This window comes from Acinonyx jubatus, chromosome C1 (assembly GCF_027475565.1).
Source record: "Acinonyx jubatus isolate Ajub_Pintada_27869175 chromosome C1, VMU_Ajub_asm_v1.0, whole genome shotgun sequence".
In the NCBI taxonomy this organism is placed as follows: domain Eukaryota; kingdom Metazoa; phylum Chordata; class Mammalia; order Carnivora; family Felidae; genus Acinonyx; species Acinonyx jubatus.
In genome coordinates this window covers 97,917,487-97,943,656 of record NC_069381.1, presented here as the reverse complement: position 1 = coordinate 97,943,656, position 26,170 = coordinate 97,917,487, and the positions used below count along the sequence as shown (strand labels likewise).

The 26,170-nt window shown below is 50.9% G+C and overlaps 1 protein-coding gene across 1 annotated transcript in view; it reads right to left on the bottom strand.

The window, feature by feature from the left end:
• The window catches only part of ATP1A1 (ATPase Na+/K+ transporting subunit alpha 1), a 29,649-nt gene extending 4,784 nt beyond the window's left edge, over positions 1–24,865 (bottom strand). The window contains exons 1-17 of the mRNA XM_027060808.2: positions 24,592–24,865; positions 13,723–13,827; positions 12,979–13,038; positions 10,866–11,069; positions 10,088–10,201; positions 9,527–9,661; positions 9,322–9,439; positions 8,609–8,877; positions 7,921–8,119; positions 7,558–7,667; positions 5,549–5,683; positions 4,808–5,000; positions 3,307–3,482; positions 2,156–2,292; positions 1,193–1,343; positions 482–650; positions 206–360 (exon numbers count right to left, since the gene is read on the bottom strand). Coding sequence (XP_026916609.1) covers positions 206–360; positions 482–650; positions 1,193–1,343; positions 2,156–2,292; positions 3,307–3,482; positions 4,808–5,000; positions 5,549–5,683; positions 7,558–7,667; positions 7,921–8,119; positions 8,609–8,877; positions 9,322–9,439; positions 9,527–9,661; positions 10,088–10,201; positions 10,866–11,069; positions 12,979–13,038; positions 13,723–13,827; positions 24,592–24,603 — 2,442 coding nt within the window. The 5' untranslated portion in view covers positions 24,604–24,865. The remainder of the gene's footprint in view (positions 1–205; positions 361–481; positions 651–1,192; positions 1,344–2,155; positions 2,293–3,306; positions 3,483–4,807; positions 5,001–5,548; positions 5,684–7,557; positions 7,668–7,920; positions 8,120–8,608; positions 8,878–9,321; positions 9,440–9,526; positions 9,662–10,087; positions 10,202–10,865; positions 11,070–12,978; positions 13,039–13,722; positions 13,828–24,591) is intronic.
• Between the last annotated feature and the right edge of the window lie 1,305 nt (positions 24,866–26,170).

The following is a 26,170-nucleotide window of genomic DNA, read 5'->3' as shown; positions in this document are numbered from 1 at the left end:
AAAAAAAAGAAAAAGAATCTTCCCTTTTATATAACGTTGCTCTCTGACAAACAGGCGTTGACAGTTGCCTCGGAGAAGGAGTGAGAACACGGCTTCCCGGAGGCCGTGACGCACACCGGTGTCACTACAGCGAGCCGCCACGGCCTCGTGGACGCCGGCAAGCAGCCGTGGGTGAGACAGGGCCTGAGCTGTGAGAGTCACTCACCATGTCCGTGCCCAAGTCAATGCAGAGGATGGTGACGGTCCCCAGTGGTAGTGGAATGTTTGCAATAATAAATATCAGGAAGGGGGTGATCTCTGGAATGTTACTGGTCAGGGTGTAGGCAATGGATTTCTTCAAGTTATCAAAGATCAGACGACCTGGGAACGCAAGAGTTTGTTTCACCGTGTAGCTCAAAAGAGATGGGCAGGCCGGAAACGGCTACAGACTGACAGCAACGGGAGGAGTTTCTGGGGGATGCTTTACACATACTGCTCTCACCTTCTTCGACTCCAGTCACAATGGACGCAAAGTTGTCATCCAGAAGAATCATGTCAGCAGCTTGCTTAGACACGTCAGAGCCAGCGATCCCCATGGCAACCCCGATGTCTGCCTTCTTCAAGGCTGGAGAGTCATTGACACCATCGCCAGTCACGGCCACGATAGCCCCCTGTCCGAAGAAGGGGGAGGGGTCTGTAAGAGCCACACAGTCCCCGGGCAGAAGTACCCGAGGCGCTACAGACTGTCCCTTTCCTACGGAGACTCTCTGGGGGCTCAGAACCGGCTCAGCCCAAGACGCCACGCAGCCACTACTCAACAAGAGAACGGAGGAGTGATGACAAATACATCCTCCCCACCTCCCCACCCCAAAGAGAGCTCCTCAAACGCAGGACTTTGGGGAGATGTCTGGAAAACCCCATTCCTTTACAGGTCTTCTCAAGGCGCGGTATGAGAGTCTCTCCTGGCCATTCACAGCCCCAGCGTAGACAGGAGGAGCCTGTACTGCTATTCCAGACAAGTGTGGGGGCTCAGACTCTGGGCCACAGTGAAGACGTGTGTTGTAAAGGGCATGGCACTGCTAGACCGTTACCAAGTTCTGCCCCCCCTGGAGCCACGCCCGGGGCATACACTGGCACACAGACGGTGAGTCTGAGAAAAGCCGGGCCCTGCCGTCACGGAGATCAGAGCCCGGTCCCGGCTGCCCAGGCTAACCTGTCTCTGGCAGCCTTCCACGATGATAAGCTTCTGCTGAGGAGAGGTCCTGGCAAACACGATCTCCGTGTGGTACTTCAGAATGTCATCCAGCTGCTCGGAGGTCATGTCCTTCAGGTCGCTTCCGTGGACCACGCAGGCCTTGGCATCTCTAGGATCGGGATAGGAAAAGAGGTCACCCAGTGCTTCGCCAACATGATGCTCGTCACCGAGCGGGGCTGTTCTTCGATGCAGAACACTTTGTAAGCAACGTAAAGCCAGAGGGAATTTTCCCCATCAGGTGAAAGGGATTCTCTGTGCGGCATTCTACAGGATACAAGGCATCTTCTTATCTATTCCTTCCATTCAAGGATCAGACACCTGGGGGGCAGCCTGCCTGTCATTTTCCTTTCCTGGTCTTTATAGAAGACGCACTGAAATAAAAGGACCGAATTCTAGACAGCAGAGCAAACCCTCTAATAGCCCCGAAGTAGGTGAAGGGGTCCCAAACTTTAACGAAACATCAAAACAATACTGCTTTATCTCTCATCTAGTTTACCGTATTGCCGAATTCTCCATGTTTGACCTACTTGGACAAGTGAGTGTGGCCCTAGAAACTGACTTGCTGCTAGGTTTAGGTGGTATGATCTGCGGTTAACAGTGGGGAATCGGAAGCCCGGCCTCAGAGCGTACTTCAGGACGAAGCCTCAGCTTCCCTACTCTGCCAAGTGGGAATAATACCTACTTTAATACATTACTGCACCAAGTGCTTAGAACCGTAAGCACCACCTAGGGGTTGGCCATAAGGACTCGCTCTCAGGGCAACCCTCCCGTGGAAGGACAAGGTTGCCTTCTGGAACCGTAGGGGCAATCCCTATTCAGGAGCAAGCCTGGAAGCAAACCATCAGAGACCCAGGCTGATGACTCCCAACTGCCAGCATTTGCACATTCAAGGCAGACCGTGCTTCGAGCTTCCTGCCTCACCTGGGGTTCACCTGGCTCACTGGGATGTTGAGGCGGGCAGCAATGTCTTCCACGGTCTCGTTGCCTTCTGAGATGATGCCCACACCCTTGGCAATGGCTTTGGCCGTGATGGGGTGGTCTCCAGTGACCATTATAACCTGAACAAGAAACAGGACAATTTAGCAAAGGCAGCCGCCAAGCGAAATGACCTCAAAGAGAGTCTTCTGTGAACAGGCATGAGGAAGTATTAAGGATTACTCATCTTGGAAGATCAAAAGGAAAGAATGCAAACTTAAATTGATACAACAATGACTAACCAAAAATATAAACACAAACGTGTGTTTACAGAAAACACAAAGCAATAAACAGATTTGATCTTGGTACATGTTCACACAGGATACATGGTATCTGCTTCTCCTTTACACAGTCACATAAAAAACTCAAACTTACTAAAACTAGCCATGAAAAGGAAAAAAAAAAAAAAAAGATAAAAATCTGATGCGGATCACACTAACAGGCAAAGGTGCCACATACTGCTGGTCAACAATCCCCAAACTGGCCCAATTCGGGAGAGAGGGTAAGTATGTAAAAGGAATTCAAAATTGTGACTGCTCTTTTTTGACCCAAGGATTACATTCCGAAAAATATACTTAAGAACGCAATCCGAGTGGTGGGGGAGTAACTTTTCCAAAGCTTTGAGGGGCAGTCTCACTAACGAGAATGAAAAAGCGGAAACAAATCAGATAGCCGGTACCAAGGGAGACGACGCGCCCCGGGTCGGTGCACCCAAACAACGTTCCGGGGCTTAGAAAGATTCAGAGGACACCGTCCATTAGAAAACCGGTTGACTGAAAGCAGAGAAGACGTGCCATGCACTGCCAAGCATTTCAAAACGTAAAACCTTGCTACGTCGTTTGCTCTTTTCAAATATTATTACGCTTCCATTTCTTTCCCCCAAAATGTGTGTGTGTTTTCTTTTAAACCTGCCCCCCCCATCTACTGATGATACCCTTTTAAAACAACTTGGCCCTTTCTGGTGATAACTGAAGTGCTGGAGGTAAGACACTCATCGGCCAGGTGAGAAATCAAGCAGGCCGTGTGGCTCCCGCGGCACCGAGCAGGGCACCCCGGGGCACTAAAAGCTGATGCCAAGGAGGCACCCTGGGCTCCACCTTAATTCCAGCACTTCGGCATTTGCCCACGGCATCGGGAACAGCAGCCCGAGGAGGATCGATCATGGAGATGAGCCCCACGAAGCAGAGGTTTTCCACAGGGAAATTCACATCATCAGTGTCAAACTGGAAGCCTTCAGGAAACTGTTCGTCTGGCAGATAAAGGTGGCAGAAACCTGCAAGGAGAGCAGGCAGCCCGTGAGGACCTCACTGACCGAACAGGCACAGGACAACAGCAGCTGGCTAGTCAGACAGTCTGCCTCCGGCTCCGTATATAGTGGGAATTATTTTTTTTTTTATAACAGAATGAGGCTTTATTTAACCTTTATGAATGATGTGGAATCACTGGAAGACAAAACATGCGAATGACAGAATCTATCACCAAGCCTCAAAGGAAGAGGCATTGTCCAATGTGGAGGAGACAGGTGAGCCCCAGGATTTCAGGCTTCTAGACCCGCCCGCTCAGGTACTCAGATTTGGGGAAGCATGTAATTATTGGTCTCTGCTTCCTTCTTAAAAAAATTTTTTTTGTTAATGTTTATTTACTTTTGAGAGAGAGAGACAGCGTGAGCGGGGGAGGGGCAGAGAGAGAAGGAGATAGAATCCAAAGCAGGCTGCAGGCTCTGAGCTGCCAGCACAGAGGTTGACGTGGGGCTCAAACCCACAAACCGTGAGATCATGACCTGAGCCAAAGTCGGACGCTTAACCGACTGAGCCACCCAGGTGCCTCATCTGCTTCCTTTTTTAGGAAAAAAAAGAAAAAACCGAGCCCACATCTCTGCTCGCTATTCCTTTAGTATTACTGAGCACCAGGGTATGTTAAGAAAGACACCTCAAAATTAGATGAAAGAGAAGGTATGAACCAGAGTATGGAACTAGGCAATCAGTTCTGAGTAACTAAGCTAAGGAGAGCAGGAAGAATTACATAAGGAACTTTCATCTGTCCACCTCCAAAATATCACAAATGCCACCGTTTCAGTTACATTATACAATCAGTGAAATGTCCTTCTGATCTGCACCGGCTCTGATGTGGTAGGAAGGACAGGCAGCATCCTAGCTGAAAAGTTTACCGTTAATCTAATTTGTGAGCGGACGTATAAGCTCTGGTGTAAACGCACAACCATTCTGTGCCAGTCAGGAAACGGTTTTATTCTGGAAGCCCTGGCAATTCATTTTAATTTCATTAAGTTTGTAGGTCAGGGTCATGGCAACAAAAGTTTGATAATGAAGCTCTTCTCCCCGGATCTTTCTTCCCCGGGCAAACAGAACTGACCAGCATGAGACCAAAGGTCTAAGTACGGATCAGAAGCAAACCAGCAGGAATTTGCTGCTCATGGGCCCAATGCACCAAACATTTCCCCAGCCCGGCCCTTGTGGTTTTCAGAACAAGGGGGAGGGGGCAGATCGAGGAGGAGGATTCCTCCCGAAAGGCTTTGGGGAGGTCAGCACAACGTGCAGACGCGGACTGGGCGGGTGGCTGTGCTGCCGGCTGCCCACATACCTAGCACACGCTCTCCGAGGCCACCTAGCTCCAGGTAGGCGTTCTGAAAGGCGTCCTTCAGCTCCTCGTCCAGGGGCTGCTCCTTGCCGTGCAGGAGGATGGAGCTACAGCGGTCCAGGATCCTCTCCGGGGCGCCCTTCATCACCAGCAGGTGCCGGGGCTCAGACGTGTTGGGGTTCTTATGGATGGACAGCTATAAAGGACAGTGGAGACGTGAACGCCAGGTGGCTGGGCGTCATTGGCCCGAATGGGGAGCACAGCTCACTGGCTCCTGGGTATCGGTCATGAAAACCACCAAAACCTCCTACATCTGAACTTTGGGGTCTCCCACCTTGTAGCCTGCTTTGAATGCTACCAAAAAAGCAAGCATAGTGACCCAGCCCGAAATCCCTGGCATGGGTTCGGATCTAAAGCTTTCCTGAAGGGACAGTGGCAACAACGATGGGCACATCCCTGGACACCCAGCCCCCTCCCCACCTGCCCCCTCCAAACCCTTAGTAAGTATCCCAGAGAGCCCCAAACATTTTAGGGGAGGCTTCGTTTAGCCTAATGATACTCAAATAGATTAGGACTTTCTATACGCAGCCTGGGGTAAAACTTAAAAGCTTTCATGAAGTTTGAATAGTTCGGTTTTAGGAAGCGTGGAAGCTTGTAACATTTCAAAAAGGTCAAACAGCCCTTCTTCCAGCTCCCGTGCCTCCCCGCCCACCCCCTCGCCCACCCGCACCGACGCCAGGTGACCTGGTACTTGTTGGTGGAGTTGAAGGGTATCTCCACGATTTTGGTGTATCTGTCTCTCATCTCCTTCACAGAGCCACAGCACAGCTCAATGCATTTCAAGAGCGCGGACTCCGAGGCGTCGCCTGCAACTGCCCGCTGTGAACGCAGACATCGTTCTTAATTAGCCTGAAACGCTTCACCCAGGCGCCACGGAAAACTCGGTGTAACCCGGATGTACTCTGATGGTGTCAGAAGTGGAGGACCGCGTGGGCGAGGCAGAAGCAGTGCTGTTGGCAGGGACGGGCCTCCCTGTGCTCAGACCCCCGGCCGGTCACAGCCCTTCAGACACACACCCTAGCTGCCTCCTCCCGTCAGCCCTCCTTCGTCATCCCAAATCCGGCTTCTCGTAGAAGAGGGGTGCCTCGAGGGGTCCCCCACCCTGGGGAAGACCGTAACACATGCTTCCAACCTACTTTAGCCTTTTTTTTTTTTTTTTTTAATCTTCCCCTGTTGCAAAGTCTCAAAGCCAACACTATTCCCAAACACATATTTCTGGTTATGAATCTGCAAATACCAAGTGAGAATCCAAATATTTACAGCACCTCCAACGTAAAAGAAAATCCCTTAGGTGCGTTCCCAGGACTGGGGGCAAACTGTGTCAAGGGCAAAACAGAGAGCTTTAAACATAATTCAACTGTGCAAAATTATCTGGGCCTGAATGGTGTGAACTGAAAGCTATTATTAGCTCCAACAGTCATATAATCAGCTAACATCTTAAGTTCAAGACCACACTTGAGGTAACACATACTTCTTTTTTGTGATATACTGTTGACACATGTATGCTTTGACACACTAAGAACATTTGGACTTGTAGCCAAGTTTTATATAAATACTTTAGAACTGGGGATGTACAGGACTGCACATGCAAGTGTAGCCTCATTTAAGAAGAAAGGTAGTCAGGTTTGGTAGGAAATGTGAAGTAAGTGGGATCATTTTTAATAAAGGCCAGTTAGTAAAGCTGAACAGGACTGCGTGCCTTTTGTGGGGTACAACCCCTGAAATACTCAAATACAGCCCATGCTCCCTTTTCTGGCACTTTTAAACTGGGAGAGGTCTGATACCTGTTGAGTTCTAAGCTCAAAGCCTACAAAATTTCCACTGTGACGCAAGGAAATATGGGAGGCAGGCATCTCAAGTTTTATCCCAGGAGAAACACCCCCCTCCCCAAATCGACATCAATTCAATGCCAAGAACATCTCCCTTAAAGGACAAAGGGGTCCTATCTTCACAGTGGGAGCCATCTCTGTTCCATCTAAGTGAGCTTTATCCTCTTTGACAGCTTGGTTTCCCCACCCCCCCTGGAAGCACCCCAGGCAGCCTCACTGAGAACAGGCGAGCCCGGGGGGCCTTGCACATGCCTTCCTCATTCTACCAACCCCATGCTCGGCTCGTGACCTTTCTGAGGCTGTGTCTCCACTGGGCAGCACAGTGAAATCACAGCCATTTCCCAATTCCCATGGATTCCATGAGGCTGAGCTTAGTTCTGCATCATCAGTAAGCAAACGGAGAACAAATAAGAGAAAGAGCTGAGCTATTTTAAGAAAACACACGGCTTAAGGGATTTATTGGAATCTACTGTATCCCGATATGCAAATGCGATCATCCAGTCACAGAAGCAGCCCCTCCCTCCCTCCCTGCTAGGTTAGGTGACACTGTAGAGGAAGGCTGGATTTTGTTTGGTTTTTCACAGTGAAGACTGCCTCCCACCTCTGGTCGGTTTTGACCCTAAGTCCCTCTTCTCTAACCTCTCTGAACCACAGGGTAACCAAGGGAATTCCGGATCCACAGGCAATACAAGCTACACACAGCAAAGCATCACACGGGCCATTCCGAGTGTCGCACGAGGAACAGTTCCGTTACGGGACACAAAGGTCACGTGCTATTAAGGAGAACACTCTCGGGGGAGGTCTCGGGTGGTATCCACACCCCCGCAAAGCAGCCTCACCGCTAACAGGAACTTCTGGGCATACCTTGAGGATAGGCAGGTTTTCCTGGTTAGCCTGAAACACTGCCCTGTTACAAAGACCCGCGATCCTGGACAGAGCGAGCCAGGTGGCTGAACTCTTGTCGAACGACACACCTGACAGAGGCAAGGAAACAAGAGTGGAAAATCACACATTCAACTTTGTACGCAAGTCCCATAAAAGGTGAAACGATGACGTCTCCTTTCCCAAGTAATGAAACTCATCAGGCTTTTGGGTAAAGTCAAGAAAAGTCTAAAACCCACGCCCACGACTCCTTACCTAACAGTAAAAAAACCACTTAAAAAAAAAAAAAAAGAAGCCATGTGAACAGGTGGGGCCAAAGCGTGCGGCGGCCCCCCCTGCACCTACCGCTCTGATTCTCTGTCGTGTCGGCTTCGTGGATCTGATTGTCGAACCACATGTGGGCCACTGTCATCCGGTTCTGGGTGAGAGTTCCAGTTTTATCCGAGCAGATGGTGGACGTAGACCCCAAGGTCTCCACAGCTTCTAAGTTCTTCACCAAGCAGTTTTTCCTCGCCATGCGTTTGGCAGTGAGGGTCAGACATACCTAAACACCAGGAGGAAGCAGAGGACTTCAATCTCGACCAGGAGGGAGTCTTATACCAACTCTGGCTACATCCTAATACAGAAGAAGTTTCTCTGAAGTTAAACCTCTCCAGCCATCCTGTGAAATGCAAATTGTCACAGGACCACGTACAGAGAGGGCTTTCTTTCTCCCCCCAATAAAGCAATAGATGAAGTGAAAACAACTAGGATTTACCACACTGGAGTTCTCCCACTCACCCCCAAATTCTTCGTTACACTGTTGTGGGTCATGGGGTAAGGCCGAAACGTATGCTTTGGGGCTACTATCTCCCACGGAAAACCATGCCGAGGCCTTCTCGCTGTCTAACCCTACCATGTGGCTCTGAAGAAAAACTATACACACACACGTCTGATCAGACATGTGGTCGGCAGCCGCTCTGGAGAGGGCAGGGGAGGAGTCTCACATGCAAGCTGGTCTAAGAGCGAACGTCGCCTTCCCCAAGCTGCTCACCGTGACAGTGGCCAGCAAACCCTCTGGCACGTTGGCTACAATGATACCGATGAGAAAGATGACGGCCTCGAGCCAGGTGTACTCAAGGATCAGAGAAAGAATGAAGAAGGACACACCCAGGAACACAGCCACACCCGTGATGATGTGGATAAAATGTTCAATTTCGGCAGCGATGGGGGTCTGGCCACCTTCCAGCCCGGACGCGAGTGTCGCGATTCTTCCCATCACCGTGCGATCCCCAGTGTACACGACAATGCCACGTGCGGTGCCTTAAACGAGAGAGGGAGGGGGAACTGGATGTACCTCGCTTCACCAACGAGGCCACGGAATCTGCACGATTACTTGGCACGGTTAAGAGAGAGACACAAGCCACACACGTTTTTAAGGGCTCGCTCTTTGGTGGGGGGTACGCTCTTTCAGAGACCGGCAGAGGGCTTTCTATCCGTGAGCAGAACAGCTCCAAAGTCCATGCCAGCCTAGCATGGCCAACAGGAGATGTGTGCTGGGGGTGGGGGAGCAGGACAGACCGCCCACAGGCTTCCTGAACCTCCCTGCCAGTGAGTGAACCGCATCTGCTGTGCTTGACCACAGGGGTCAGACACGGAGCCAATAAAGCAAGAAGAGAGATGATGTCTCTGGCTTTTGTCGTTGTTGCGAATGCCCGAGACAGACACCGTGCTGCGGATATGAACGGGGGCCTCCAAAGGGCCTACCTTCCACACAGTTGGTTGAAAAGAAGGCGATGTTCCTCGTCTCCAGGGGGTTTTCATTTGTGAAGTCCGGAGACCTGGTCTGGGGCTCTGATTCTCCAGTGAGCGAGGAGTTGTCCACCTGCCCGCGAGACGGGAGGGCTGTGTGAGCGCACACCGGGCCGTCCCACGCACCCCGCCCAAGCCGCGCGGGCCCCGCTGAACCCACCTTGCAGCCGTTGGCAGATATGATTCTGAGATCGGCGGGGATTCGGTCTCCTCCTTTCACTTCCACCAGATCCCCGACTACAACCTCCTCGGCATTGATGCTCATTTTCTCACCGTTTCGAATCACAAGGGCTTGCTTTAGAGGCAGAAAAATTGACAGTGTTCAGTCAGAGAAAAGCGACTACCGACAAGGGCAGGGTGGTGGTCACACGAGAAAGCCAAATTAGAAAATGATCGCTGATGTGAATTATCCGAGTGCATGACAAAGATTGCTGATCTTTCTATTTATACAAATAGAATCTCGCTCTATAGACTTTATAGAATCTATAAAATCTCGCTCATCTGGAGGTGGCTCTCTTGTCCCCCTCGGGTGCTCTGTCAGGGTATGCTCAGAAGGGAGGCCATCACTTTCTGCCGGGGGTCTAAGAACAGGTGTGGTTTTGGGTCGGCGGGGGGGGAGGTTTCCCTTTCTCTGACGGAGTCACTAAGTACTCGGGAACTTAGCTTCATACTAGTTCACACCCGTGGGGCTGCCAACGGGGAAAGACCAAGCAGCAGGTACCTGAGGGACCATGTTTTTGAAGGATTCCATGATCTTTGAACTTTTAGCCTCTTGATAGTAGGAGAAACACCCAGTTATGATGACGACAGCGGAGAGGACCACGCCAAGATACAGCTGGAAGGGAACACACAGGTTAGAAGCGTGGGCTCTCCGTAAGGAGCCGCGAACATTCAGGTAGTTCTTGACTGAATACAAAACAAATCTGTAACAGAGAGGTCAAGGCTTCAGAAATTATCCAATACAGAACTCGTGTCTTCACATTCAGCTTCCCAGAGACCGTGTACAGGAGTGCCAGAAATGGGGTCCCAGGGACTCGGTCGCTCCACCTCGACAGACTTTTGAAAATCTTTTAGGTGAATCTGTTTCTCCCATTTTATGAAGACAAACATGTTTCTGAAACAACGTGTGACTTCTGAGGGATGGCCACCGCACATCTCTGGACGTGTATTATGTGCCAACATTAAAGGCTGTGCTCTGCCGTATGAGTGGCAGCCGGACCCGGGCCGGGACCTGGGCAGAGCCGCCTTGTCACAGCAGCGACATGCAGGATGGACCTCCAGCCCAGAAGAGCATCTATAGGGCCGGAGCTGGAGGGAGAAACCGCAAATGAAGAAGAATGGATGGGCCTCGACGGCCCCAGTTGCTAACCCTGCTTTTCCCTCGTGCTTAAAAAACATCAGCCAACCAGCGGTAACCGGTGGAAAACTGGCGGGTGGCAAAGACCAGGAGAATACTTTGTGCACACTCTGTCATCTAAGTTAGGAACTACAGAACTCACGTTATCATTTTGAGGTTCCTCTTCTGTGGCGGCCTGGATGCCGTAAGCTAAGAAACAAAGAATCGCTCCAATCCACAGCAACATTGAGAACCCCCCAAACAGTTGCCGACAGAACTTGACCCATTCGGGAGTGGTGGGCGGTGGGGTGAGGGCGTTGGGGCCGTCTCGGGCCAGGATCTCAGCAGCTCGAGCGGTTGTTAAGCCCTGAGAAGCAGAGGGATGGATACACGTAAGACACCCTGCCCCGGCCCTTACAAGAGGATATACCCACCTGATAGCTGGAGAACTAGGATAACGGGTTCAGGAGGAAACCAAATTCCCCAAGCTACAGAGCCTGTAAAACCCGGCCGGTTCTGATGAGGACTCCCCCCACCCCTCCCCCCGCCCCGGGCCAGGCACGGCTGCCCAAGGAAGATCCCGGAGGGCCCCACAACATCCACACTGAAATTCGTTTTAAACTGGTCCATGAACAAATCTGAATCCAGTCTGATCTCTTCTAAATTTAGATAAGGGACTCATGCCAAAGTGCGTTTTTACCAAAAAGATAGAGCAATGTTAATTCATTAATTCATTTATTTTTTTAAAGTGTATTTATTTTGAGGGGGAAAAGCACATGCATAACAGCAGGGGAGGGGCAGAGAGAGAGAGACAGAGAGAGAGAGAGAGAATCCTAAGCAACAGCGTGGAGGCCGACACGGTGCTCAAACTCACAAACCGTGAGATCATGACCTGAGCTGAGATCAAGAGTCGGATGCTTAACCGACTGAGCCACCCAGGCATCCCAACTCCTTGATTCAGTTTTACAAATTAAGAGCTTCTGAGTTTTTTTTTTTGCATTATTGAATCTGTCAGGGAGGGGAAGACAGAAAGCCTCTATAAACAAAAAAGGAAAAAAAAAAAATCTCTGTGGGAATCCAACCTGTTAGTGGCTAACAGCCAAGTTTTAAATAAAGAACTTTATTCTTTGGATGGCAACTGACACAGGGTCTGGCTGGAGAGGGTTCATGTAGGTGCACGGTCTAGCTAACCCCCAGGCAAGTTGCCAGTTTAGAAGTATTCACTGGAAAAATCCATTGTTACTAAAGGCCTTACGCTTCTTTAAATAGGCCTTAAAACACATGGGACAGCAGACAGGAGATAAAAGGCTACCATTACAAAATCTCATCTTATCAAAATGCCCAAGTCAGAAAAAAGAAAAGAAAAAAAAAAAAGACAGAAAGCTAATTTCTGCCCAAAGTGTCTGTTACTACGTAGTTTGTGTCCACATTATTTTAAATATCTGAATTCCCTAAGGAGTACGGGGACCAGGGAAACGAAAACCAAGAAGTTAAGGGGAAACGAGGACTCAGTTAGGACCTTCCTCTGCCTCATGTTCCCGTGTGACCCCACCCCACCCCACCCTGAGCAGGGTAACAGACAGCACCACTCAGCATCAGAGTGCTCTCACCGTGCCAGGCACTGAATCCAGAGCCTCGCCTGAATTCTCACAACAACCCTTTTAAGGTGTCATCGAAAGTGAGGTGATGAGGGGCGCCTGGGTGGCTCAGTCTTAAGCGTCCGACTTCGGCTCGGGTCATGATCTCACGGTCCATGAGTTCGAGCCCCACATCGGGCTCTGTGCTAACAGGTCAGGGCCTGGAGCCTGCTTGGGATTCTTGTGTCTCCCTCTCTCTCTGCCCCTCCCCCGCCCGTGCTCGGTGTCTCTCTCTCTCATACTGCAATGAACTCACTGGTAGAAGTACAAAAGATGAAGTTCTGGAGGGTCAACTATTCAACTCCATTTCGCGAATGTAGAAAAATGGAGAGAAAGGTTTGTAATCAAGGGCCAGGGAACGCGCGGCTGTGGAGTCATTCAGGATCAAATCCTGGTGCTTTCCCTGACTGGATCTCACCTGTTACAAAGTGGGGAAAATAACATCTACTTTCAAAGTTTTGTGGGGAAACAAGGTACTGAAGAAACACATAAAAACCCAAGCTCTGCATGTCGCACAGCAGATACTCGGATGGTGCCTGTCATCACTGTCTTCCCAGGGTCCCCAGGGTTACGCCCAGGACACAGAGGAGATGCCACAGGGACACGTGAGACTCTGTACAAGTTGGAAATTCAACATACTCGGCTCAGGTCTGTTCCATATTTGCGGTGAAGTTCGTCAAGGCTAAGTTTATGGTCATCCTAAGGAAAAACAGAAACAAAAGACTTAAACACTGTACCAGAAAAAAAAAACACTGGGGTGAAGCATTCATGTGGCTCATTGCTGCTACTAAGCTCCAAAAACGGGCTTTTCTCCGGGGCAGAAGGCGATATACGTCTCTCACCGCGGCCTAATGGATCTGCCACCACACAGCTGTGCGCCAAGTGCCCATCACCAGAGGACAGAGACAGCTGTGGCGTGAAGTCCCTGGGTGCCCGCCACATCACTTCAGAAAACCCCATCAGTCCTGGAGCTCAAGGAAAACCTTGCTTGCCTTCTCTGATGACCAGGGAGGTTCTAGCCAGCCTGTGTCTGTGGAAGCCTCCAGAGCCCGGAAGGTCGGAGGTTCCCTGGGTTTGGTATAATCCAGAAATAGAGAAAAGCAAAGGCCCAGGAAGTATCAACCACACTTCCTTCTGTGCACCTTTGGCTAGGCCAGGGTGCCTGGATAACTCTTCCAACCCTCGTAACAGCCTGGAAAAATGGAAATTTTCCATACTGACCTCTATAGTTCGGTAAGGTCTGTACAATGACTGCTTTCCTTTTAAAATGAAGCCAAGTCTCTGACTCAAATGACTGGGGGGGGGGGGGGGGAGGGGGAAGATCATACAATAAAAATGATACAAGTAATTTTTAAGGAGAACGAAAAGCATCCTAATACTCACCATAGAAACTTCTTTCTTCAATTCATCCATATCCCTCTCTTTCTTGGCCTTCTTTTTGTCGCCATGCTCTGAAACAGCCGCAGGTTCATATTTATCACGTCCAACCTACCAAAGAATGTGGGGAAAGTGTGGTGGTTGTGCATTATGAACGAACAGAAGATTCTGGGGCAAGGGATTTCGGCATTTTTTAGGGCAGCCATCATTCTGAATAGTCAATGGGATGATAATCATGGAAACGTACTGCTTACATGACATCCTAAACAAAAGCAACCATCCTAAGCTCAAGATGTGCCATCCGCGCCCAAGGGCAGTAAGACCAGTGAAGTCACGGCAACCACGGGATGGTCCTGCCAGTCACTTCCATTTGGGGTGAATAGGGAGGGGCCTGCGCTATCAAAATCTCTATCCCACAGCCTTCCACCTTCCCCACTGCAAGAATGAAATCACCTTTCCATTATTAACTTAGGAGTATCATGCTCAGGTCTTTGCATTCTGAGCAGAAGAGTCTGAGTTAGAATCCGCACTCTACCACTCACTACGGAACCTGGGGTCGGTCACTGACTCTTGCTGGAGCTTCAAGTTTTTCTTCCACAGCATGGAGAGAATAGCGCCAACCTCCATTTCTGGAAGAACCAAATGCTAACTTAAACAAAACACCTAAATGCTAAGTGGCTTTTGTTATTATGCTCAAATTCTTAGATTTGCAAAGTCATTAAATATCGAATTTAAGTTCTTTCAGGGCTTACATCACAACACCGACCTTTCCATCTTCTAATCAAAAGCCATCCTAAGAATCCTTGAAATTATTAAAAAAAAAAAAAAAAAAAAGAGTTCTTACCCCCAATCTACAGCCTGAAAATAAACCCCCCAAAAGAAAGTCACTGGAAATGTTTTGACATAAGCAGCGTGTAGGAAAAGCATGTGCGTTAGCACACAATTCACAGGATCCACCCACGCCTCCGGAAAACTGGAACAATTTTTAGAGAAAATGTTGATTCTATAGTTTAAATTTAGATTGTTCCACACACCCCTCCCCCCACTCCATTTAACATGCTTGAGCTTATCTGCACAAAGCCTGAACCTGGTGCTCCAGAGCTCAGTCTGTGGAGAAGGGGCGCCCCCCCCCGCCCCCCACCACACCCACCCCACACATTGCCTCCCACCAACCACCACCCCTAAGAAGGGCAGGGGAAGGAGATATTAGCATTTTTCTTCAAACAGATGCGGGGTGGTGCTGTTAGAACTATTATTCTGTGGCTCTCCCTTACTCAGTTCTCACTCTACCAGCCACTGAAGAATTAAGTGGGAACTGGTGTCCGGATCAACATTTTACTGGGCTAAAAATCAAATTAATAAAAAAAAAAAAAATCAAAGGGGGAATAGGTGTATTTCAGTCGCAGCTAAGACGGTGGCGACTAAATACAACGTTCACTTGAATTTGAAAACACCCTCTTCTCAAGGCTCTAAAGCCAAGTCCTGCCCCAAATGGGCTGGTGTCGCCCACAAGCAAGGACGTTTATGTTATTCACGTGGTTCAACTCCGGTGGTCACTTCTGCAGTGTTCCTTGACTAACTTCTTCTTCCAACAGAGTGGAGTTCTTTTGTTTCTATCTTATCTGTGAAGAATGAAGCAGGTCTAAAGATAGTCAACATTCTTGAAATTCTCTCCACTGTGGAGCAACCACATTTGTAAGTGCCTCTTTGCACAGGGCCCCTGGTGCCAGGGTTAAAATGGAAAATAATCACACACACTGAAAGCAAATAAAACAAAAAGAAAGGACAGGGCCACCACCAGGCAAGAACCACAGTCTGCAGTGGGATTTCTTTCACATATTTCATGGGAAAGCTCAACACTTAAAAATCATTTTGAAGGCATTGACTAGGGAATCTCTAAAAGGCTATGTGGCTGGTTTGTAGCATTGATTTTTAAAATATACTTCACAAATTCTCTTTTACGCAAGGGAATATCATTAAAATAAGTTTAATTTCAGAATATGAAAACCAGCCCCCACCTCCCACTCCTCCAACCCCACTGGGATGTCCATGGAATACTGGCATTTCTGCAGGATCTTGACTTTTTTTTTTCCCATTTGAGGTGTTAAAAAAATAAAATTGTGTAACTTTAAGAATAACAAATAAATATATAAAAATCAGAGTTAAAATCCCTCTGCCTTACCATCTATATGCTTTTGCCTCAGACTTTCAACATTTTCCATTCCCAAAGAGGGAGAGAGACTGATTGGAGAGCAAGGCCCCAGACGGATACCCAAGCTGTGTCCCTATTTACAAAGTATGTTGCCTCCAGCCTCGCAATTATCAATGGTTAAGTGAGCCGGGAGTTTCATTTCCTACTAGCCACCCCCTCCCCTTCCTCACCAATTCATGCTACACAGGGCATAGTTTTAAATGAGGATAGTTGTGAAAAGAGACATGGGAAGTATCATTATGTGAAATTTCTCTTCCTTCGCGATTTTAAGTATTGCCTATTGAAAAGTTTGTCCAGAAGACCAGATGGCTTCGACAGTGTGGTTCTTCCCTACCAATAAAACAATGATTTAATACTAGCGTATTGTGACAGGAACTAAACATTCCTGAAGTCCCCATGGGTCTCAATTATCACAGATTCAAAGCAGAAAAAAAATCTGTGTCCGTAGGTGCGTGTACATGTGTGTCTGGGGGCGAGGAGTGCAGGGTGGGATAGGGGAACAATGCTAAAAATGGGGGAGACGGGGCATCTGGGTGGCTCCATCCATTAAGCGTCCAACTTCGGCTCAGGTCGTGATCTCACAGTATGTGGGTTCGAGCCCCGCGTCGGGCTCTGTGCTGACAGCTCAGAGCCTGGAGCCTGCTTCGGATTCCGTGTCTCCCTCTCTCTATGTCCTTCCCCAGCTCATGCTCTCTCTCTCTCTCAAAAATAAGTATTAAAAAAATTTTTTTTAAAAAGGGAAGATTGACTATAGAAACCCCCAAAGGAACTTTATAAAGGGATATAAATTTTAAAAAAGGGAGGGGGGGAAGACAGCATTTTCTTTACTTTTTAAAACCATTTGGGGAAAACATAGGTTACGGCAAGGGAGAGAGAATGAGAAACGTGGTTTCCCCCGTCAGTTGACTCTAGGAACCTGCCCACTCTTACTTCCTACTTCTTCAATTACAAAACTCCAATGACACTGCCCACCTCCTGCCCCCAGCACACTCCCTGTGATGGATGGAGCCCCTCAGGCACCCCCATGAGGCCTCTGAAGAAAGTGGGAGGGAAGCTCAAGTTACCAGGGCCACTGGTAAAACTGATGAAGTGAGTTAGGTTCTGGTCTGTGCTTTTTTTTTTTTTTTCCATTCTAATTTAGGAAGTGGGACGTTACCACGAGGACAGGGGCTTGCCCAGGGTGACACAGCTTCACATGTGTCATTACTTCACCCTGTGCTTCCCAGGAGCTCCATCCGCTCAAAGATGCCCTAGGTGTTTTGCTACCGTTGGGTCCGGGCAGAGGGCAAAAGCGCCCAGGAGGTGGGGAGAGAAAACTCTTCACAGGACAAACCAAGGTTAGCATGAGTAGTAATCAGGTTCACTCACTTAAAACCACGTACCCCCACCCCACCCCCCGACCCCAGCCTGCGCCTTCCTCTCCTTCAGTAAAATCCGCGGGGAGGACAGGACAGGTAAAACCATCCTCAGGTTCACAAAGGCACACACGAAAAGGTGCAAGGACGTGTAGGAGAGAAGCTTCCATGGCAGAGTTAAGTCACTTGAGGCCTGTGCACACCACAGCTGTGCCCGGGGCCTCCACGCTGCACACCGTCTCCCCGGCTCAGGCCAGGCTTCAGAGGCTCTCCCCAGCCAGGCGTTCCAGACGCGCTGGCCAGCCCACCTGTCCCCACCGCAGCAACAGATGGCCCTGTGGCCAGCAGGGAGCTCCGAGTTCTTAAGATTGCTGGACGTGCCCCCCGAGAGGCCTCTGGGGAAGCTCCGGTGTCCGTGCCCTTCAGACGGGAATGCCGACGTCCTTCCAGGAGGCCCCCGGTCCTCCTCACTCTGCTGCGTGCCAGCTGCGGGGACCCTCGACAGTCAGCCTCGGTGGCCTCATCCCCACAATGGGAATACCACTTGGCGTGACTCCTGACGGGTCTAGAGAAGGCATTTCTGATCGTCTGACTCACCAAGGGGCTCCCATCAAGTCTGAAAACAAAACACCTAAAAGCTGCACCGTTTCTGAAAACCCACTCCCACACACAAAGGCCTTGGGCTCCGAAGACGGGCCAGGAGGAGGTCTCCGTCGTCCTCTGCGTGGAAAAAAGGGGGCCAGGAAGGCACCCACCCGTCTTCCTGGGGCCGTGTACTACTACATCAGTATCAGACACAACCGTGTATGTAAAGGTACTTGGCGAGGCACTGCACTAAGGTTACTATTATAACTGGGTTCTAATTAACGTATAAATTACTGACATTCCTCACTATAACTCCTCTTAATCTTAAAAAACAACTCATTTGGGGTATTATTTCAACTCATTAATTAAAACTTTTTTTTTTTTGAGAGCAAGCGAGCACGCGAGTGGGGGAGAGGGACATAGGGAGAGAGAATTTTTTTTTTCTGAGTTTGTTTATTTTGAGAGCGAGGGAGAGTGGGGGAGGGGCAGAGAGAGGGGGAGAGAGACAATCCCAACAAGCTCTGCACTGTCAGCGTGGAGCCTGGTGTGAGGCTCAAACTCGTGAACCTGTGACATCATGACCTGAGCCGAGATCAAGAGTCTGACGCTTAACTGCCTGAGCCACCCAGGCCCCTCTCATCCATTAAAACTTCTATTTAGAAGAAATGATCAAGCCCAGTTCATTTCGCCTCCAGTTGCTCCTTAAGTAGTTTGGTTTACGTGCAAGGAATTTTCTACCCCGGGATTGAGGGCTCGGAGACGGCTGGGGTTGAGGGAGGACACGCGCCGCCTGAGTACTGCAGCTGTTCTGTGGCCCAGAGCAGCATTTCGGGCGGTGAAGGAATAGCTTTTTTTCTCCTGTAGAGGAGGGGACCCAAGGGACCACCATGGCTTCGTATTCCTTCTCACTCACCTGGACGTACAGCAGGCTGGAGAATGTCATGTAGTGAAGCCACAGCAATGGGTCCCTTTGGGAGGCCAGCTCACTACCTCCAAACTTGGGCCACGGCACATCAGCCATTGGGGGGCAAAAAAAACATCTCCAGCTCTAGCCGGGTTCCCTCAGCCCAAAAGGAACTAGGCTCAACCTTCCTCCCCAACCTGCTGGTAAGTAAATTCTTAACGAGCCTGCCAGCCCACCCTCCCGCAAGGGCTGAGAATCAGATTCCAAAATGTCTTAAGGATCAATATATTCTCTTTTATGTATTAAGAGATTTACTCTTTTAAAATATGCCCTGCTTTTCCAGTTACCAATTAGTAACGAAAACAAAACAAAACCCCAAACACCCGAACCTGTTTTTTCGTGGGGGTTAACCCTACCTCTACCATTAGGCACCCGGGTTACAAAGAGTTAAAACTTTCTTCCTGTTCCCTCCATTGGCTGCCCTCCTCACCCCTCTTCTCATCTTATCAGACCCCTCTTTGGCTAGTGCTACTCAAAAGATGTGGTCAGGTGGAGAGAAGAAGGATTAGTAACTGACACCAGCACCACGAGGGGCTGAATAAATTCTGAGTCCTCACCACTCCTCGGTTGGTCCCCTGAAGCACAGGATACGGAGTTAAAAGGGCTGGCAGGCGGCACAAGGCCCTGGAGACAGGGCACCTGAACTGAAACAATGAAACAAATATGGCCCCAGGGAAGCATCCTGTGGAAGAGGAAAGAAAAACACAAGAGGATATTCACCCCAAAGTGCAGGAGAGCCCTCGCCATGAGGACGGACTGGAAAGATAAATCAGACACGAAGACCCACCGATCCCCACAACCTGACACTCTTCTTCACCATCAGGCCCCCAAACAACACAAACCCCAAGGACAAAGCACAAGCCACCAAGAGCCAACTTTTCTCAGATCACCAACAGAAACCACCTAACAGCTGTTACTAAATAGAGGGTGAACAAAACCAGACACAGAGATAATTAATGTTCAGATACCATTCATCGTAAAGTCGCAAAGGAACCCAGGAATGAGGTGTACGGGCCCAAATTCCCGTGGCTCAGGATGCAAAGGAAACCAGAGAGGAAAACTGCTCTAGTCTGACAGGATTTGCTACCCAAACATCAAATAAATGTGAAGAACTTCTTGTGGATTCCTGACAACACATTTCCAGCACAACTAATGAGGTGAGTCATATGCAAAGAACAGTCTCTCTGAGATTCAAGCCAAAGAATCCACTTCCTCTCATACACTCAATTCATAGCAACGTGAGAAAGTTCAAACCTGACTTGGTTACGTCTCCTTTTCCAAAAATATAGAAACGAAGGAGAGTTTAAAAAAACAGCCAGTGGACTTTCACATTCTCTTCACTTCGCGTGATCAGTTAGTTACTGGGCATGTGTTTGCAGAGCAACTCAGAACTGGACAGCTCTGGCAGGGCTGGGGAACATTCTGCCCAGCGCCGTGCTGTCCAAACGCAGCCACTCTGATTACTGTGAGCCCATCTGATCTGACACTCATGTTTCTTCTTCTGGCCTGCTGGCTGGCAGAGAGCCCCGGGCAGCAAGAAGGCACGGCGGTACAAACGTTCACCCTCCTCCCATCACAGATGGCTGAAAAGCACGCTGCCCCCCCCCACCCCCTTTTGCAACTTTTACAAAGACTCAAAAGATGTAAAGTCCCTTGCTTGAAAAGTGAAAGTAGTCAAAGACTCTAAGATGCTATTAAATAGGTCAACAATGTCAACAGATTCTTTCACTGGGCTTTCCTTTGGAGGGTCATTAATGGTATTTCCTATGATTTTCAATCCTTAATATGTTTTCCAGGTGAAAGAAAAATCCTTCGCTGGTTTTGAAGGGCTTAAGACTAACGGGTGAACAGGAAACCTACAGTTAATGAAGATATTATCTTCCCTCAGTGCCCAGCACTTGGTGAGCCCCACGAAAGCGGTGATGTTTACTTGCACTGACCTCACACTGGACAGAACAGAGATGACTTTGCTTGGTCCTCAGGGCGAGTAGGTCCACCTAAGGGCCAGTCAAGAACCTGAAGCTTCAGGGACTTAAAACCATTTTTTTTTTTTTTTTTACCTTTTTGTTTTTAAATCAACAAACTAATTTTACTTACTTTCACATACACCATCCTTCTAAATAGTTAGAGCCTTTTTCTCATTCTGAAGTTTGGTTGTATTTAAGAGAACAGAGCCTGCCTTGAACAGAAAGCCACTTAACTGTTAATTTGTTGCTACAATCATCCCGAACCAACAGCTCCGAGGGGTTCTGGGATGAAACATGTTTGAGTACCCAGTCCATTGTGCTTTGTAATTTTGAATTCACTTTTTATTTTCAAATGCGATTTGGCAATAACGTTGCCAGAGGTCTGTACGTTTTCAGTTTCAGCCCCCACCTGGATGAACAGGTACTAGATTTTGAAAAATCCTCCTTCGGGGAGGGGAATTAGGGAGGGAGGGATACAGGGGTTAGCCTATTCTCAGCCTTCTCCTTTCCTACCCTCCCACCCAAAGGTGAGTCACTAGAGTGTTACAAACTTACTGGCAAAGAACACTACAAATTAGCAACCAGTTAAGTTACCAAAAGAGGATACACCCTCAGAACGGTACAGAAAGAACCCCAAGGGGGGAGCCTGTCATACTCACACACTGAACCGCTTAACAGGCAAAGGGGTGTGATGCAATCCCAGCCCTCTGGTCTGGCCCCAGTGCTGGTCACCAGTTCCTCCCGTAAGGGCTCCGCTTGCTCCTGGCCAGGCCTGGGCAACTTTCCACCCTGAGGACTCTGCCTCACAATGTTTTCGGTCTAAAGTGCTAGCTTTATAGCAGCCAGAGGCGGTTCAGTCACACTTTCAAGTTGAGCTCCCAGAGAGCAGTTGATAATGTGACCACACAACCAGGATTTCTGCTGACAGGCGTGTTCCCTGTGCAACCTTCACCTGAAGCTTTTTCCTTCTCCTCTTGAAATCACCGCCCATAAATAAGGTAGGATTCATTTTCTAGGTAACTAAGTTAATATTCAAACAATGCAGAACTGCACCGCAGGACCTAGGGACATCCCTTGCCCCCACCTTTTGTAAACCTGAGAAAAGACACAAGTTTTTGGTGTACCTTTGGTGAACCAAACAGTTGCAGGCGGTAGGCCTGGCTGCCGGTTTAAGCCAAGTCACTGGCAAAAACACCAACGTGACAAAAAGGACAAAATCCTATCTCATCCAGGAATGATTCAGCAGGAGCAGTCCTTTCATTTGCTTCCCAAAAGCTCAGGGGCTAGGCTTGTATGGAGAAATAAAATCACCCGAAGTATCATCAAAACCTGGGCCCCCACAGCAGCGGGAAGAGGAAGGGAAGAAATTAACAATGACCTTAAAAATTAGCTGCCAGCACAGGCTTCTTGGTTAACCAATTATCAGCAGGGTTTTTTTTGTCACCACTCCACCCACATTTTAATCCCCATGTGGAAAAATCCCAACATTTCAGCAGAAAATATCCTTCTGAGCATTTGGACTATCACAATAAGTCACTGGGGACTAAAGGGGGAAAGGCTATCCGAGGAGAATCACCACCAACCAACACACACGTCTCCCCCCCACCCCCCTTAATGTTCAATTAATTTATCAGAGCACCCAAAACACTAACTACGACCCGGGCACATAAGCGGCGTATCATCCCGTGGACCAGCTGTAATTCGATTTGGCGTCTACCGGCCGCTGGTGTTTTCTTAGGATCCGTAAGACGTCTTGGGTGAACCCCCACAACCCAGATGTGTGATCTTCACCACTGCGGTGCATGTGTTCGGTTACGAAACATACAGATATGTGGATATACAAACATACAGATATGTGCATACAACTTAGTTACTCAGATGTCTCTCTGGTCCATTAATTCAATTATCACAAAGACCCCCGTTTCACATGAAGAATAATGCTGGAGCTCTGCACATTAAGGCAACGTTAAGGAGGGGAGTGTTCAGGCTGGGAAAACCACAGGCTGCTCAGAAATCAGGCAAGTCTGGTGTGTCAGTAACCAACCATTTGACCTTGAGCAAGTCACTTCACCTTCCTAGGCCTCGGGTACACATCCATGATCACTACACCCCCCAAAATCAGTAATGTCCGGCTCAGGAAATTAACTTTTTTCCTTTTTTTTCCGGGGGGAGAGATAAAGGGGCGAGCTTTACAGGGCTCGTTTATGGGAATGACCTAAGGTTTGACAGAATGCTTGCTACAAGCACAGGCCACTAACCCACTTTTCTGTCGTGGGGAACACGGAGGCTGGCACTCAGCTCTTTGCCACATTCTGTGCTTTTAAAAGATACCAGTCATCCACTCCACTTCTCCACACTCTTTCTACCACGTCCGAGCCCTTCTAATTACCGCCTTCAAAATCCAAAATTAAGAATCCCCAAAGAATGCACCCTGCCTCTACCCCCACCTCTGACTCCACACTGCAGAGCCCTAAAAACCTCCAGAGACCTACCAGACGCCCGCACTGTGCAAACCCGGCAGATAATGGAGAGGCTTCTCTCCTACCCGTGTTCTCACGACCTGGTCATTTTAACCCATGAACTGATAACTTTGGGCTGTTATCTGGTATAAACTTTTCTCACTTGACTTTAGCCCGGTTAGGGTCTGGGGCTCAGTCTTCTGCTGCGGCTCCGGGTTATCACGGCTACCGGTTACAGAAACACAGAAACGAGCTGTGGCTCTCTCTGGGGTTCCCGGAGCTTCCAGCATTCTCCTCTCCTGCCCCGGAGACCCCTGGTTCCTTCGGGAATGCCTCGGCGCTCCTACCCCCGCGTCCTGCCCCCCCCCCGCCCCCCGCCTGCAGTCCTTTTTCGAGTTGATTGTACCCAGAGGCCCTGGTGTGCCAGCCTGTCCCCCCATCAGACTCATCCCCCAAGAAAACTCTACTCGTCCCTCCCCACCAAGGAAATGACCACTCCAGCCGCCCCAGGGCGCATCTAGTGTTTATGGAAGGCGTCCCATTAAAGCTCGCAAAAGTATACCTTAAAGGCCATCTTAGGGCGGCGAAGACACACCCTTTCTGGCACTAGCCAGCTCGACCGGCTCCGCAGTGAGGGGAAGCCAGTTTTGGGGGGGGGGGGGGGGAGGGGGGAGGGGGAGGGCGGCCGCCAGTGCGGGAAACGGGCTAAGCCCCAGCGCCGTCGGGACCGGGCGCCTCGCCCCACAGCGCAGCCCCCGCGTCGGAAGCCCCCGCCGGCGCCCGGGCCGGGGCCGCGGTGGGAAGGCAGCCCGGGAGGGGCCCGGGCAGCGCGCCCCAAGGGAAGGGGAGGAGCACGCCTTTCCTCTGGGCACGGAGGGCGGAAGGAAAAGGGAAGGCGAGAGATGGGAGGTGAGGGCGGGCGGAGGGAGGGAGGGGAGCCGGCTTCGGGGATGCCGCGGCGGCCAGCGCCTTCCCGGGGCCGCCCCGCGGCGTCCGCTCTCCTCCTCCCAGCCCCGCGGCTCCCGAGCGCCGCCTCCAGGAGCCCCGGGCCCGCGGCGCGCTGGGACTCGGGGTCGGCGGCCCGCCCCGCGCTGCCGCCCGCCGTCCCCTGGCGCCCCCTCCCCCCACCCGCCGGGCCCCCAGGGCTGCGCTCCCTCCATTTCCAAAGTGCGTCGTCTTTTAAGCCTGGCCGCCCTGCCTGCCTGTCCACGCCGCGCCGCGCCGCTTCCTCCTCCGCCGCTTCCCGCTGGCTGCGGTCGCCCTCCTGACTTCCTCCTCCTCCTTCCTCCCTCCCGGCGCCCCGCGCCCCTCCCCGGGCTCGCCGCACACTCACCCCTTTCCCCATGGTGGCGGAGGTCTGTGCGCGGCGCCGGGTCCTGTCGCTCGAGAATCAGAGAGGAAAGAAGAGAGCAGCTCCCGGCCGAGCTAGCGCGGCCGGGGGAGCGGAGAGGAGGGAGCTAGGGCTGCCGCGGGGCGGGAGGGAGGGAGACCGGCCGGCGGCTCGGGCCGATGCCGCCGCTGGGGCTGCTACCGCTGCTGCTGCCACGTGTCCGCCTCCTCCCGCCGCTGCTCCGCGCCCCAGACCCAGCCGCAGCTCGAGCCCGCGCCTCCTCCTCACTTCCTAAAATATGCAACCTGCGTGCTTGCCCCGCCCACGCCGCGGCACGTCACCGTTACCGGAGCAACCTGACACCGGCCGCGGGCCTGGCTCCGCCCCCGCCCCAAACCCCGCCCCCGGGCCGGGGCCGCGCCAGCTGCGGCCAGTCGGGGCTCCCGGCAGGAGGGCGCCGGGGCCTGGGGCGCGCGTGCCCACGTCCCGGGAGGCCGCGGCCGCGCCACTGCGGGGCGCGCCGACTTCCCGGGCCGCTGGGACTCGGCGGCTTTGCAGCTCTCGCGCCCCTCCTCCCGCCGCCCAGCGTGACCGGCCTGCTTTGTAGGACAAGCGAGGTCCGCAGTGGGTACGGGCACGCTTTCGGAACTGGGCTCCCTGAATCTCTGCGGACTGGGGACAGAAACCTCGCGCGGAGGGGCCTTTCCAGCGTATCAGGGCGCTCCTCCGGGACCGAGGGCGCTCCGGGGTAGGGGTGGGGGGGTTGGGTGTGATGGTAGCCCGCGCCTGCCTGAGGGACTCCGCCTCCCTGGGCAGTCCGAGCCCAGCGCCCACCTGCGGATCTCCTCCCCAGTCTCTCGGTGCCCCCCCCCCAAATGCCTCCTGTGGTCCGGGATCCGCGTGATCTACTTCCCCCTCGGCCCCAGGAGGAATGGGTCTGAGCTGGTCTTGCAGAAGGCCCGAGCACTCTCCCCATGCTTTTCTTCATGACCCCAGTGACCACCCAAAGGGCGTCCAGTGAATTTATTTAAGCTGCTGTGTGAAAGAAACCTGCTTGCCCGGTTTGGGGATTCGGTTTTTAGGGAAGGAACACAAGCCTAAAGCAATGCCTGTCTTTAGCAAAAGGCGCTGACTCGGTGGGGAGATGTTTGAGGGCCCCCCACCTGGTACCACAGCGCCTTTGCCAGGGCAACCTTGGCTGTTCTGAGGGACTCTGGGCCTGGCGTATGATGATAAGCCCTGGGACACCCCCCCCCCCCCCGCACCCCAAGCCCTGGCCTGGCTGCGCTGTGGGACTTCCCTCCTGTTACAGCTTCTGCTCCTTAGCAGAGGCTGCTGTGGTTGAAGTTCTCCAACCTTTAGAAAGCAGAGTATTATTACTAACAAGGGTTTCAGGAAGTCAGAGAGACTATAGGAAAGCCCAAGTTTCGCAGGAGCAAGTCAGTATGCGTCTGGGAATGCCTACAAGAAACAAGGAAAATATTAACTTCCTAACCAAGTTAAAGTTGGCCCTGTGGACTCTAAGTATTAATTTAACATGAACAGATAAAGATAAGAAGCTTGAAAGAAATAGGGAAGGAAG